Below are 14,037 nucleotides of genomic sequence, written 5' to 3' on the forward strand. Positions count from 1 at the left end.
AAGAGGCAAATTTTGCTTTTTATTAGAGGAGTTTTGACGGTGACGGAGGTGTTGAGTGTAACGTAAGCTAGGTTAGGTGAAGGCGACTGCGCTGTTAAAAATTTGACAGCGTTATTATGGTCAAACTTTTTCTCCATTTAAATTATTGTTTTTTTCCATTTATTTGATTTATATAAAAGAATTATACGTATAGAGAGATTTAAAAAAATAATAATTGCGTCGTTCGGTTCGCTCCCTAATTTATGATACTAAAGTTATAGTATGCGATAATTTATTTTTTATAGATTAAGATATAAAATAACATTAAGACTATCCAATATTCATATTCCAATACTATATCTCCATCGTTTGGATTGGAATAAAAAAGCCAAATCATAAAATTTTAATAAAAGTATAAATAAAAATTTAAATCCAAATAATTTAGTTTGATTTGTTATTTTGATGAATTGGACTTTGATTCGGAAAATAATATTCCAAACATATACTCCATTGTAACGTCGTCAATAGCTTAGGCCTCAAGGAAGGGCCCCACACTCCAATCTAACATGTCATTATCATATTTGGCGCCTTGGATTCTTGCAATTAAATAATTATTTTCTTAAGTATTTAAACCTCGTGCTATTTTTTAATATGGCAAATTGGTGGTATTATATTCCCTTCCAATTTTATTAATTTTATAATAAAATATAATTATAATTATCTATACATCTATACATTATATAAAATGGGAGTTTTAGAGAAATTTACAAGATTGCCATTTAATTTTAAAAAATTTATTAAATTAGGTATATATAATTTAAAGGCTATTAAATGTGTGATAAAGTGGGTTTTTGCTTCCTTTCGCTTCATTGTTTTTGTATAGAATATATTTTTAGTTAGCACGATAATTTGATATTGCTGCCATTTGATTGAAACATTGTTTTCGTATGGTAAGTTCGGATTACGATTTATATCGATTTTGTACTGATCAGGTCTACATTAGGATGGAAAGTTATAATTCAGGTTTTAGTCCACTAAGAATTGTGATCCCGATCTTTACAATGACGAGATCAATTTTACCTATAAGTTTTGTTGAAGAGTGACGAATTGTTGTATAAGTTTTGTTGAAGAGTGACGAATTGTGAAGAATTAAAGGTTTTAGTTTATAATGATGAGATTGATTTTAATTTTAAAGTTAATGTAGTACTCCATAAAGAAGTTTTAAAAATGATGAGTAATTATCCATTGTGTTTAATTCTTTATTGTGATAGATTTTATCTTCCTACTCCATGATTTAATGTTTAAACATTATATTATGTGATTTCTTTCAAATTTATTATGCTTCAATATGGATTTGTATAGATTTTTTATACTAATATTGTTCATTATTAATATTGATTCTAATTTTATTTAATTAATTTTAAAATGAAAACTAGCACAGGCATGATACTAGTTTAATTAATTATGAAGTCCATGTATTTAAATAAAAAAGTAAATGAACGGGGAAAATATCTTTTTTCCAGTGCCAATATTTTCAGCAAACTTTTTTTATGTAAAAAATATAGGAATTATGTCCAATCCGTACTTTTTCCATCATTATTTATTTCTATTCAAAATATTAATATGATCTTTAAAGTTTATGCTAACGATTAGATGTATCAACACAAATCTTAATATCTTTAAAATTTATGCGCATAAATAATCTACTATGTCTATTGCATACAGAGATTCCTAATTCCAATATCATACTCCCTCCGTCCTCAAGAAATATGCACTTTGGGTTCGGCACGAGTTTTAATGTAAAATGGAGAAAGTAAGAGAGAGGTAGAGAAAAAAAGTAATTAAAATATTGTTAGTGAATAATGAGCCCCACATCATTAGAGTGAAAAGACTTTCCAAAATTGGAAAAATATATATTCTTGTGGGACAGACTAAAAAGGAAATAGTGCATATTCTTGTGAGATGGAGGGAGGGAGTATATAATAAGGACTAGTATTTTAAAATAAAATACAATGAAATACGAAATGTAACATGGATTAAATTGGCCGTAGATAACCCGATGAAAGCTTGCTCGAGCTTGTTTCGTTAAAGCTTATTTTTGCTAAATGAAACAAGCTTGTGCATAGTAATATTCATCAACCTGTAACATGGAATATATTGGCTATAAATGAATCAATGAAAGCTTTGCGAGCTCATTTATCAAAGTTTATTTGCTAAACGAACCAAGGTTGAGCATAGTAATATTCGACTTATTAATTTATTATGCCAATTTAACATGAAAATATTTTCCAAACCCTAAACCACAAAGTCTTAAGTCATTCGTCTCAATATATTTAATTAATAAAACTCGAAACATATCTCAATACCAAAATAATAACAATACACATGGTTATTCATACTTCAAACCTAACAAAAATATATTCAGGCAACACAAAATAAACCAACTTTATTTAAAAAAATAAAATTGCATTGTCATAAATTCATCATTGTTCATTCCCAGTTAAACTGTAGAGAGAGTGATCTAAAAACCCAGAAATTACCTTCCCTGTCCTAATCAAAAGCAGCGCCACAAAAAAATGTGGTGAAGGGCCGGCAACTACACGACACTAGAACTCGAGGAGGGCGACAGCTACATCGTCACATCCCTATTCACGTCTCTCGAGCTCCGCGTTTTCCTTGGTCAAGGCCTCAACTCGGGATTGAAGAATGTTGATCATCGCTTGCGCTCTCATCACTTCAATCTTCAGCCTCTCCCTCTCCAACGAGATGTCGATGATCTCGTTCTCCAAGTTGCTGATGAACTTGAGGTAGCCGGGAGGGACGGATTTTTCCAGTTCTGCCGAGTTAAACGTGGGCATGCTGCCCGGGAGGTTGTCTTTCGCGCCTAGGGTCTCTAGAAGGGGGATCTCTACAGGCGGGAGGTTGGTTATCGTCATCATCATTGTCGAGGAACGACCGTGGCTCGTCGTGGTGGAGTCCTCGGATCCGTTTGCGATGCTGCAGTTTGGATCATCGCGCTTCGGTCTCTTGCCGTTGTCCAGCGAGAGGGGCTCCGGATCGACTGCGGGCCTATCCCTCTTGCCCAGGAAGGGGAGGCAGGGGGGATCGGCCGAGTACGTGAGGAGGAGTGGAGCGACGAGAGGCTGCGAGTCCTGCGACATATTTCGAGAGATTGTTAGGAAAAAAACAGTAATTACAAGATCTCGTGATGCTAAAAAAAACCGATTTCACACGATAAACGATTAAAGTACAATAGCATATGATAAACGTGCTTCTAACCGCATCCAATTTTCGTTTCTATCTATTTTAAATGCGTAAAACGATCGAAATAATTAATGGGACAGATCGAAAACATAAATTTAGAAGCAACTAATCAATAATCTAAACCATAAAAGAGAGTCTTGCACAATAAAGAACAAAACATGCACAAGGAAAAGAAGCGAAGTGCAAGACCTGTTCGGTGTTAGTGCAATCTCCGCGCACTTCATCGCCATTTGCCATGTCATCTTCCATGTCTTCCCCGGGGACCACAAGCGGGGCGTCCTCATCCCATTCCTCTTCGATAAATGGGGCATATCGGTCCCCATTAGGTGGTCCGAGGCCACTCTTCTGGAAGATTCTACATAGCACAAATGCATCCTAATTGAAGAAACAAGACAGGAATTTTATTTCAAGATTCATTACTTTTGAAGTTAATATAACATCACTGAGAATCGACACACACCTGTAGAACACCGGCATTTCCAAGTTCTGTGTCGCACAGCCTGTACTCGTGCATCACCCAATTAGTCCTCTTTCCATCAGGGGCACGTCCGCTGTGGAAAACGAGTGTTTTCTTCATTCCAATGGACTCGTTCTTGTGTTTCACTGGGCGGTCCTTCCCAGTCGCTTTCCAGTACCCTTGCCCAGTGGCACGATTCAGCCTGGATCCGTTGCCGTACTTCCTATCCACAGGGCTAAAGAAGTACCACTCTAGATCTCTCGTCTTCAACGACGAATACTCTGTTTAGGCATCAAGATTATCATGACGAAAGAAGGAATTAGTTTTTCAAATACATAAGCTAGATAGAAATCGACAAAATGGACCAGCGAACACGAGTAGAACTCGTTCCATCAGCATTAAATGCAATTCTACCATTCCGCCTACCAAAATCTCATCTTTAGCCAATTTTCATATAAAAAACATCAATTCTCTTGCAGAATTCAGTCTAAAAGCAACAATAAAGCATGAATTGAGTTTGCATCTCTTCATCACAACATCAGTCACTATAATCTCATCAGCAATTACAAATCATTTACAAAGACACACACTAACACTTCATTTCACAAAACATCATCAAATGAGACCAAAATCATGTTCCAAAAGAGGCTAAAACAGAACCACATTCATAAATTCATCCACAAAAACAAAGCAAATTCAAACTTATACATATAAACAACACTCATTCACAACTTCATTTCTTCATCTAAACTTGAAATATATAAACAAAAAAACCTTTAAAAAAACAGAAATCTTCAAAGACTACAGCTTTACATCAAACAAAGCATGAATCTAAAACAATTATTTTAAAAAATATAAAAAGATTGAATCTTTTCATACCAGCAAGGTCCCATGGCTCAGATTTGTAGACATCAATTTCACTAACTGCTTCAAACCTGAAAGGCATCCCACAAACTTTTCTCCTCAAATAATACCTCACCAACTCCTCATCCGTTGGATGAAACCTGAACCCGGGCGCCAAAGAAGTCGGCGGAGGAGCCCCCATCGCCACCACAATCTCCTGCCCCGTTTCCATCCCCAAGATTATATTTTTTACAAAATTACACCAAACCCACAAACAACACACACGAAATTGGTGGCAAAAAACCCCTTTTAACACATAAATTACAAAAGTCCGGATGAAAAAAGTGCACTAAAAAGGAACACAAACCAGGAAAAAAAATGTTGGGTTTTTTAATGGACAAGAGAGCAAGATTTGAGAATGGCTTTCAGGGATTACACATAGGAGAAATGAAATGTAGAAAGGGATTTTGGATTGGTTTTTTGGGAGATTTTTTACCTAAATTGGGGTGTGGATTTTGGGCAAGAGGCTGAAGAAATGAGAGAGTGTGGTGTGTGGTAAGGATACTTGCTTGACACGGAAATCGATGTCAAAGCAAGAAAATTGAAGGATAGAAGTGAAATGGAGTGTGTGTGTGTGAGTGTGTGTGTGTGAGTGTGAGTGTGAGTGTGAGTGTGAGTGTGAGTGTGAGTGTGAGTGTGAGTGTGAGTGTGAGTGTGAGTGTGAGTGTGAGTGTGTGTCGATGAGCTGTTACTAATTGTATAATTTTGTTTTGGTAATGTGATATATATATATATATAGTGTTTCCGTATTTCAAATTAATGTATTTCCCCTTACTTTTGTAACAATTCTGTATCTCGCCCTCCTCCCTCGAGAATAACAACTAACGAGTATCAAACTTTTATTTAAAACTATTCCTACTTGCTTCGTCCGTCATTAGAAGTCTTATTTGAGTTTGCACGAATTTTAAAAAATACGCAGTATGAAGAACAATCTTATTTAGGGCAGATTAAAATGAAAATCTGACATTTTCATGGGTATAAAATGAGTTATTTTTTATGAATCTGGGATAGACCTAGGTCGGGTCGAACATGCATTGTCGACCAACTCACTATCAGGCGATGGTATTGGAAACTATATAAATCAGCCTCTAACCCTATCTTATCTCTTTGCCTTTGTTTCAACCATTTTCTGTTGTGCGATTTCATTATATAACCTAAATGGTGACAAACGACTTCAGCAAGTCGTTATGAAACCCTATTTAATTCCTTTTTATTTGGCTTGTTTGACTATTGGGTTGATTGCATCTCACGTTTGGTATCCAAGATATGTTATATCCATTTTACGTAGCTCGCAAGTTATTGCGCAGAGGAATAGTTTACTACGAGTACACTAAAGATAACCGTTGCAAATTTTCGTGAGGAGGAGGACAATTTTTGTCGTATCGCACAATTTATGGTATTTTTTGAATTTTTAAGCTATTGTACGGACATATAATTTAGCGCGCAGCTTAGATAACGGTTAGTGAATTCATATGAATAAAAAAAAACTATATAATTTTGTGATTATAGTATTCTTTGATTTTTAAAATAAAACTTATATTTTTTATTGATTATACTTCTGTTGATGTGTCAATAAAATAATGTAATTTTTAGTAAAATTGAATAATTTAATTATTTAAAAATTAGGAATAAATATTTTGAAAGTTATATTGTGATTGTACCGTTGCCATAGTCATACCTGGATTACAATTCAATAAATGTTAAATTATTCGTGAAAAGTTTTCCATTCTTGTCTTTTTTATGAGTAGTTATTTGGGGATGAGAAGGAATCATCCTCTTTTTTACATATGCAAGAAAGATTTATTGCAACTTTCCATTTATTGTTCTTAGTTTTCCTTCCATTATACTTTGTTAGTTGGACTAAGATTAAATAGTTTTTGGCAGCTTATAATTATGATATTCATTTTCAATTATTTTGAAATACAATTTTCATTTTATAATAGTTGACATTGTTTCTCATTTAATCGATAGTTTCCATGAGAGAGAGAAAATGTCATAAATAACATTTACATAACTTTTGAATTGAGGATTATTTTCTATAATTTGTTTGGTTAGATTGACGATAATATATGGAAATTATAAGAATTAAAAAAGAAACAAATTTGATCATATACAATGACGATAATACCGTATATGGAATTTATAAGAATTAAAAAAGAAACAAATTTGATTATATACAAATATACAATGGCGAGTTAGGATTTTGACAATGGGGTGTGAAGAAAAGATAAAACAAGGCTTCATAAATTTAATAGCCATGACGTAGAAATTTATTAATATATAGTGAAATTTCTAATTTATCAAAATTGTTGGATATATCGACTCCTTTACTAGGATCATAGATATACTAGGTTTTGGATTTGATTTGAAACTAATAAATAAATTTAGGTTTACTAAAATAATTAATCTTAACTAAAATACATAAATAAGTCTACGAGCTAAAATCTAACCATTCGTTGACGTCCATATATTTGTTAGTATGTTCCAAAATTGTCTATTTTTAGCAAAAAAATATTCCTTTTCTCTTCTAATTAAAATATTTAATTATATTATTCTTTTGATTTAATTTATTTAACAACGCCATTTAGAATCTCTTGTTATTTAGTAAAATGTTCAGTTTGAATAGACAGACAAATAAGTCAATATCTAGAAAAAATAAAATATTTCATTCTGTAAATTATATCAGCATAATAAGTTCAGATACTACCCGTAACCAATCAATTTAATGTGTAAAACAATAATTGCAAAACATTTTTAGTAGATTATGTATTTAAATCACGAGTCATACACACCGAAGAAAAACGAGGTTGGTGGGACCGAATTAAAAAATCATAGATCTTCAATTAATTAGATTGTGTGACTATTAATTTGCAAATGCATACAGACGATAATTTATTTAATAATATAATTTACATAACAATTATTTTGAAATTTGGACTTTCATATAAAAGAAAACAAATCAAAGATTACGCATGGGGGCATATATGAAAGTGACTATCGCATGTGATGTGAGTCAACATGTAAAAAAAAATGAAAATAATATAATGAAAATAAAAATTTGAAGAATAAAATAATTTTTGTGAAATAAAGTTATGATGAAGTTCTAGTGAAGCAATTTATTGCCAATCCGTTACGAAACCTCAGACCTACTTTTATTCGATGTAAATCATTTAATGTATCATTATTTACCACAAATTTAACATGTACTACTAATAACAATAAGTCAATAACTCATTCCATAAATAGTATGCTATTTATTTACCAACCAGCTCAGCATCATTTTTTATTATTTACAAATCATCACAATCTTTTTTATGTCACATATGACTACAATTCTAATATTACATTTATTATGGTGCCTTTTTAAATTTAATATTGCAATTTGTAACATATTTAAGAATATTTATCTTGTTCTAAATTAATAAAATTAAGCGGATACTTTGACACTATAGACGTTGTGTGGAAGATATTTTACAAATTGACCTATATATTTTTAATTTTTTTTATCACATTAATGAATCATTACAACAAAATAAAGTTAAAGAAATTAATTTTAATAAAAATATTTATAGTGAAATAAGCTTTATCATTTGTGATTTCCTTCAATATCTTCAATAGTGCATCCTATTAATGACTATATAATTTAAAATCAACTATCATCATATTAATATATAAACCGTGATTTCATTAACTTTGGATTCAAACTATAAACACTAGTAGTATCTAATAAAATTATGCATTCCTATTACAGTAGAAGATTATATTTACGAAAAGCTAAAATAGGATTATTATGCAACTATAATCTGGAAATAAGTAAATCTAAAGTTTAATTTTATGAACTTTATACTACTAACTTTTAGATTTTTGTAATGATTGAAGAATGAAGAGTGGTTTTTTCCACGTGATAGAGATTAAGTGAATAGTCCAATTTCACCACGTCGAAAAAAGTACTGTCAAAATAATCTATGTGAATATAGTCGGTCATTTTTTAAAGTTAACTTAAAGTATATCATTCAAAGAAATAATATTCATTCGTTCATGAAATATTGTCCATATTTGATCAATACAGATTTATAAGATGTAAAGAAAATTAAGTAGAAAAAGTTAGTAAAATATTATGTCCCGCTTTAATATAATTTTAAAGTAGTAATATGCATAAATGTAATGATTTAGTTGAGTGTGAGAGTCTACTTACCCAAAATAGAAAAAGTAAACGTGGATAATATATTATGAATGACCGAAAATAGAAAATGGACAACTATGGACGAGGAGAGCATTATATAATTATTAGATGGTAGAATTACTCAAGCATGTTTGTCAAAATAGCAATATCGTTGTACTCCATTGGATCTTCTTTTATTATTATTATTATTATGGATAATATTTATTTAAATTATAAAATTTCATCAAATTATGATTGGTAAAATACAATATTATTTTGAATTTTCATTTCTTTTAATTATCTCATTCAAGTATAAAACTATATCTTTGACTATGTTTAAAACATCTATTCTTAATTAAAATAATACTCCCTCCGTATTAAAAAAATAGAAATATTTGAAATGACACATGTTTTAATGCACAATTGGTAAGGTAAGTGAGAAAAATTGGTAAAGTAAGAGAGATGAAAAAGAATATGAGTAAAATAAGAGAGATGAAGAGAAAAAGTAGTGAAATTAGAGTTAGTGGATTGTGGGTCCATGTCCTAAAATAGAAATATTCTAAAATTTCTATTTTTAAGGAACGACCAAAAATGAAAATAGTTGTTATTTTTTAAAAATATAGTGAATAGTAAAAGAAATGTAAAGAAATCGGTTTGTGGTCATTTGAACTTTCAAGCATCACCAACAAAACATCAAATTGTATACAAACGATAGAATTGAAAAAAAATAAAACTTCGTGATTTAATATTTCATTTTCAAGTTATATGAGATTGACCAGAACTAGACTAAATTTGTAATAATAATATTAATAATAATATATAATAATAATAATAATAATAATAATAATTATTATTATTATTATCTCCACCCAAATAAATATATCGAGTATAGTTTTAATAAAAACGATTGATTTAGTACTAGAGTACGTAGAGAATTTGTCGGCCAAGTAGTATAAATGATTATTAAATTAATATAATGTGATAATATATTTAGAGATAGTATATATAAAGTGAAATAAACAATTCTTATATTATATAAAAATAAAATATAGATTATTGTTGACAATGAATGAAGTATTATTTGAGTAATGGAGTAAATAATTATCGTATTGGATTTCTACTCTTGGATTCCACATAATCGCCCTACTTATTGAGCTGGTAGCCATAGGCCCATTTCTATAATCAAAGCCCAATATATAAATAACTTCAAATAGATCAATGTAAAAAAAGGCTAATAATTAAATATGCTCAAAATTAATACTACATTTGATTCATTGACAATTTATTTGCAAATCATTTCTAAATACGCACTTATACCTCATTTTTAGTACCTTGGTTATACATTCTTGAAAAGGTTTGTTTATCTAAAAAGTCTGCGGATTGAATATTAATCACATCCCATGGATAGATGCAATAATTCGCAAAACATATCGATTTTTTATATGAAACAATCTGTTAAAATATCATCTTTTTCTAAATGTGTTGATAGTATCCACCATCTGTTTGTTAGATTGCCTAATTGAAAGCTGGGTAGTTTGAAACACTTTTACCCGAGTGCGATCCTCTCTATACAAATCATTAGCTTTGATTATGTTTTTATTTTTTTCTTAGTTATCACAATTTTGTCTTATAAAAACTCCAAATTGGCATAGCGTGAGAGAATTGTGGGAAACAAACTCGAGCTTACGAACAAGAACTCGAAGAAGATGTAAAACGCAAAGAGGAATGTCGGAGTGAGTACATAACAACTCTAATCACGTCTCTCACGCTCCGCGTTTTCGTTGGTCAAGGCCTCGACCCGAGACTGAAGAATGTCGATCGCTCTCATCAATTCAATCTTCAGCCTCTCCCTGTCCATCGCTCTCCAAGTAGCCGATGAACTTGAGGTAGCCGCCGGGAGGGACGGATTTTTCCAGTTCCGCCGAGTTAAACGTGGGCGTGCTTCCCGGGAGGTTGTCGTTGGCGCCTAGGGTCTCCAGAAGGGGGATCTCTACAGGCGGGGAGTTGGTTTTCGTCGTCATCATTGTCAACGAACGCCCGTTGGCGATGCTGCTGCAGTTTGGATCATCGCGCTTCGGCCTCTAGCCGTTTTCCAGCAAGAGGGGGGCTCCGTGTCGGGTGCAGGTCTATCCCTCTTCGACGGGAGAGGGACGCTGGCGGGATCAACGAGAGGCTGCACATCCTGCAACACATTTTGAGAGAGATTGTTAGGAAAACACTAATTACAAGATCTAACAAAACTCGATTTCACACGATAAACGTGCGTTTAACCGCCTCCAATTTTCGTTTCTGCCTTTTTTAAACGATCGAATGGGAAAGACGGGCTACTCGAAAACATAAATTTCGATGCAATTAATTAATCAACCAGAGATGATCCAAACAAGTATACACCTAGATCTAGAAATGCAACCTTAGGACTAGGGTGATCTAATGGTCAATAATTAACAAAAAAAAATAAAATAAAAAAAACTCGAAATATCATTATTAATCAATTTTAGGCCATTATATAAACTCTAATCTAGAGTTTGATATCATTTTCAAGTCATTTTAGTTTATCTTTTATTAAAATGACCCAAAAATAGACTAACAATGACTTAAAACTGTCATTTCATATGATTTTATTCTGTGTTTTTGCATTTAGATGTAGTTTTGTCTAGAATAAAACCCATTAATCAACCATCTAAACCAGAAAAGAAAGTCTTGTACAAAAATGAACAAAACCTGCACAAGGAAAAGGAGCGAAGCGCAAGACCTGTTCGGTGTTTGTGCAATCTCCGCGCACCTCATCGCCATTGGCCACGTCATCTTCCCCGGGGACCACAAGCGGTTTCGATGAACGGGGCGTATTGGTGCCCATTATGCGGTCCGAGGGCTGGTTTCTGGAAGATTCTACAGAGCACAAATGCATCCTAATTGACAAAACAAAGACAAGAATTTCATTATTTTTAAAGTTAGGACTGGGAATCGATACGCACCGGTAGAACGCCGGGCGTTTCCCAGCCGGTACTCGTGCATCACCGATGTGGAAAATGAGCGTTTTCTTCATTCCAATGGACTCGTCCTTGTGTTTCACCGGGCGGTCCTTCCCGGTCGCCTTGCTCAGTGGCGCAAAATTGAGCCGGGATCACCTGCCGTACTTCCTATCCACAGGGCTGAACAAGTACCACTCCAGATCTCTCGTTTTCAGCGATTATTTAAGCAACAAGATTATCGTTACAATATATAAATCGCGCACGAACACTCATTCACAACTTCAAACTGATACATATAAACAACACTCATTCACAACTTCATTTCTTCATCTAAACTTGAAATATATAAACAAAAAAACCTTTAAAAAAACAGAAATCTTCAAAGACTACAACTTTACATCAAACAAAGCATGAATCTACAACAATTATTTTCAAAAATATAAAAAAGATTGAATCTTTTCATACCAGCAAGGTCCCAGGGCTCAGATTTGTAGACATCAATTTCACTAACTGCTTCAAACCTGAAAGGCATCCCACAAACTTTTATTTAAAAGCCTGGATGAAAAAAGCGCACTAAAAGGCACAAACCAGGAAAAAAAAGTTGGTTTTTTGAATGGAAAATGAGAGCAAGATTTGAGAATGGCTTTCAGGGATTACACATAGGAGAAATGAAATGTAGAAAGGGATTTTGGATTGGTTTTTTGGGAGTTTTTTTACTCTGGGAGAGTGTGGTGTGTGGTAAGGATACTTTCTTGACACTGAAATCGATATCAAAGAAAGAAAATTGAAGGATAGAAGAGAAATGGAGTGTGTGAGTGTGTGTCGATGAGCTGTTACTAATTGTATAATTTTGTTTTGGTAATGTGATATATATAGTGTGTCATTAAGTTTCAAATTATGCATTTCCCCTCATACTTTTGTAACAATTCTGTATCTCACCCTCCTCTCTCGAGAATAGCGAGTATCAAACTTGAATTTAAAAGCATTACTATTATTTATCTACATCTTTATCATCTATTACATCTTTTATGCAGCATTATTTTAAAGTATGTAGTAATGTTTTCATTTTTATATATTTACAATCTTATTTTTGGCAAATTAAAATGAGAATGTGACATTTTCACTGGTATCAAATGAGTTTTTCTAAAGAATTTGGGATAGACCTAGGTCGGGTCGAACATGCATTTTCGACTGAATCCGCTATCGGTCTATGGTATTGGAAACTATATAAATAAGCATGTAACCCTATTTTATCTCTTTGCCTCCATTTCGACCATTTTCTGTTGTGCGATTTCATTACTTAACCTAAATGGCGACAGACGACGTCAGCATGTCGGCAACGACCTTCTTCAACGAGCGAATTCTGATCTCATGAGATATGTTATGAAACCCTATATAAGTCCTTTTGTTAGACGTGTTTAACTATTGGGTTGATTACATCTCGCAAGTTATTGCGTGGAAGCCTAGTTTACTAAAGGACACTGAAGATAACCGCTGCAGATTTTTTTGAGGAAAAGCATGGTCTTTGTCGTATAGCACGATTTATAATATTCTTTGAATTTTAAGATATTACGGACATATAGTTTATTAAGCGGGCGACTTAGATAACGGTTGTGAATTCATATGTACAAAAAAATATATTTTGTGAGTTATATTTTTTATTGATTAGTTCTGTTGATGTGAATTCATATGTACAAAAAAAAATATTTTGTGATTAGTATTATTTAATTATAATTAAAATAGAATAATTTAATTTTTCAAAAATTAAGAATAAATATTTTGAAAGTTATACCGTTGCCATATTCCTACCTGGATTGCAATTCAATAAATGTTAAATTATTCGTGAAAAGTCTTCCATTCTTGTCTTTTTTAGAGTAGTTATTTGGGGATGAGAAGGAATCATCCTCTTTTTTACTTATGCAAGAAACATTTATTGCAATTTTCCATTTTTTGTTCTTAGTTTTCCATTATAATTTGTTAGTTGGACTAAAATTCAATAGTTTTGGCAGTTTATAATCATGATATACTCTGTTCCAGTCATATTTGGCTTGGGCATGAGTTTTAAGAAATTTAAATAAAGTGAGTTGAATAAGTTAGTGGAATGTGGATCTCACTTATGGAGTATATATGCATTAGTTCTATAATAATAAAATGTGAGTGAAATAATTTGGTGGAAAGTGAGGCTACTTACCATTTATGTTAAAAGTGAAATATGACTCTTATTGTTGGACGAACGGAAATGGCAAAATAGAACTCTTATTGTGGAACGGATGGAGTATATCATTTTCAGTTATTTTTAA

General features: G+C 32.3%; 1 protein-coding gene and 1 pseudogene across 1 annotated transcript; both read right to left on the reverse strand.

Moving 5' to 3' along the window:
• Positions 1-2,397: 2,397 nt before the first annotated feature.
• Positions 2,398-5,274, reverse strand: LOC121763644 (NAC domain containing protein 50-like). The gene is made up of 4 exons (XM_042159710.1): positions 4,580-5,274; positions 3,704-3,981; positions 3,433-3,618; positions 2,398-3,131 (listed from the first exon to the last, which is right to left on the reverse strand). The coding sequence occupies exons 1-4, from the start codon at positions 4,773-4,775 to the stop codon at positions 2,625-2,627; spliced, it is 1,167 nt and encodes a 388-aa protein (XP_042015644.1). The 5' UTR covers positions 4,776-5,274; the 3' UTR covers positions 2,398-2,624.
• Positions 5,275-10,791: 5,517 nt separating this feature from the next.
• Positions 10,792-12,398, reverse strand: LOC121764523 (annotated as a pseudogene).
• Between the last annotated feature and the right edge of the window lie 1,639 nt (positions 12,399-14,037).

Source organism: Salvia splendens, chromosome 14 (genome assembly GCF_004379255.2).
Source record: "Salvia splendens isolate huo1 chromosome 14, SspV2, whole genome shotgun sequence".
Classification (NCBI taxonomy): Eukaryota; Viridiplantae; Streptophyta; class Magnoliopsida; order Lamiales; family Lamiaceae; genus Salvia; species Salvia splendens.

What these genes read in the sequence shown, in the direction of transcription:
- LOC121763644 (XM_042159710.1), bottom strand. Translation starts at nt 4,775, where the DNA reads ATGGAAACGGGGCAGGAGATTGTGGTGGCGATGGGGGCTCCTCCGCCG. An exon ending in GAAATGCCGGTGTTCTACAG is followed by an intron (nt 3,619 to 3,703) that starts GTGTGTGTCGAT and finishes TTCTTCAATTAG; the next exon opens with GATGCATTTGTGCTATGTAG. An exon ending in ATTGCACTAACACCGAACAG is followed by an intron (nt 3,132 to 3,432) that starts GTCTTGCACTTC and finishes AATATGTCGCAG; the next exon opens with GACTCGCAGCCTCTCGTCGC.